Below are 1,222 nucleotides of genomic sequence, written 5' to 3'. Positions count from 1 at the left end.
GATTTTTTGGCCCTTCTAGATGCATGCTATGTAAATATAAGCCAGAATCCGCCCTTCACGTCATGCTGCAGTGTAGATATGCCGTCCAAATCTGGCAAGATCTCTTAGGAGCATGGAAATATAGCTTCACTCTCCCCTGCATTATCCCAGATTTTTTTGTTGGTTGGCTGTCCAGATACCCAGGTCCAACCCCAAAAAACAAATTAACCATAGCAGCTTGGACTGCTCTTTCCAAAATTATCAGTTGGCAAATTTGGTTAGAGAGGAATAGAAGGATATTCAGAAACAAAGAGCAGTATTTCAGTCTCGTTGCAATCACAGTCAAATGTCAGCTAAATGAATGCCTGAGAGATAGAATGGAGGATTCAAGCCTATGCCAACAAGACATCGAGTTGGGTGCTGCACTCAGTCTCCAATTCAAAAAATTGATTATCATCCCCATTCCTCCCAAAGATTGGAAAATCAGAAAAAATGAAGAAGACTTTCAGTCTTGGATTTCTAAGCAAACAATCCCCTCTCTCTTCTTTGACGGGGTAGTTAAGGGAAATCCAGGAATCATTGGTGTGAGAGGGCTCATAATAAATATAGAAGAAACTCCTATCCACAGATTTGCTTGGGGACTGGGTCACTCCTCTAGCATGCAAGCTGAAGCATTGGCTCTTTTCCAAGGGATCAAGCTGCTCAAAGAATGGGGATTTAGGGAGGTTAATGTCTTTGGTGATTCGCAGGTCATCATCAAAACAATGGTGACAAACTCTATTCCAACATATTTGCGTCTTGCAAGGACGATCACAAGAGTCAAAGCAATGGCAAAGTCCTCGAAATTGGAATTTTTCCATGTGCTGAGAATAAACAAAAAAGAGTCGGATATTGAAGCAAAAAAGGCAGCCCACATGCCTACTGGGGCTATTCTCAGAGACAAAGAAACATCGTGGGATCCAATTCCTTAATCCCCTATCTTCCATGTTTTGCTGCATTTTATTGAAGCAATCTGTATGCATTCACAAGCTCGGGCAAATAACAAAAATAGAGTTCACTGTAAAATGTAAGAAGAGATGAATCATAAGTGTATGTGCCTTGATCCTCTTGTTGGAGAGGTGCTCAGAAATCACCTCCAATATCTGTAATCTATGTTGTGTATTTATGCCAAGTATCTAATGCAATCCTATAATCGTTCCTATAAAAAAAAAAAAAAAAAATCAAGGTTGTACAAGCTAAAGAT

General features: G+C 40.1%; 1 protein-coding gene across 1 annotated transcript; it reads left to right on the top strand.

The window, feature by feature from the left end:
- The first annotated feature begins 356 nt into the window (after positions 1-356).
- On the top strand, positions 357-950 carry LOC149201612 (uncharacterized). The gene has a single exon (XM_089401317.1). It carries the CDS (start codon positions 357-359, stop codon positions 948-950), a length of 594 nt encoding a protein of 197 aa, XP_089257443.1.
- Positions 951-1,222: the final 272 nt, after the last annotated feature.

Source organism: Pinus tabuliformis, chromosome 2_1 (assembly GCF_031772625.1).
Source record: "Pinus tabuliformis cultivar Carrire ecotype Pingquan chromosome 2_1, CPIR1, whole genome shotgun sequence".
Classification (NCBI taxonomy): domain Eukaryota; kingdom Viridiplantae; phylum Streptophyta; class Pinopsida; order Pinales; family Pinaceae; genus Pinus; species Pinus tabuliformis.
This window is presented reverse-complemented; position numbering and strand designations above follow the sequence as displayed.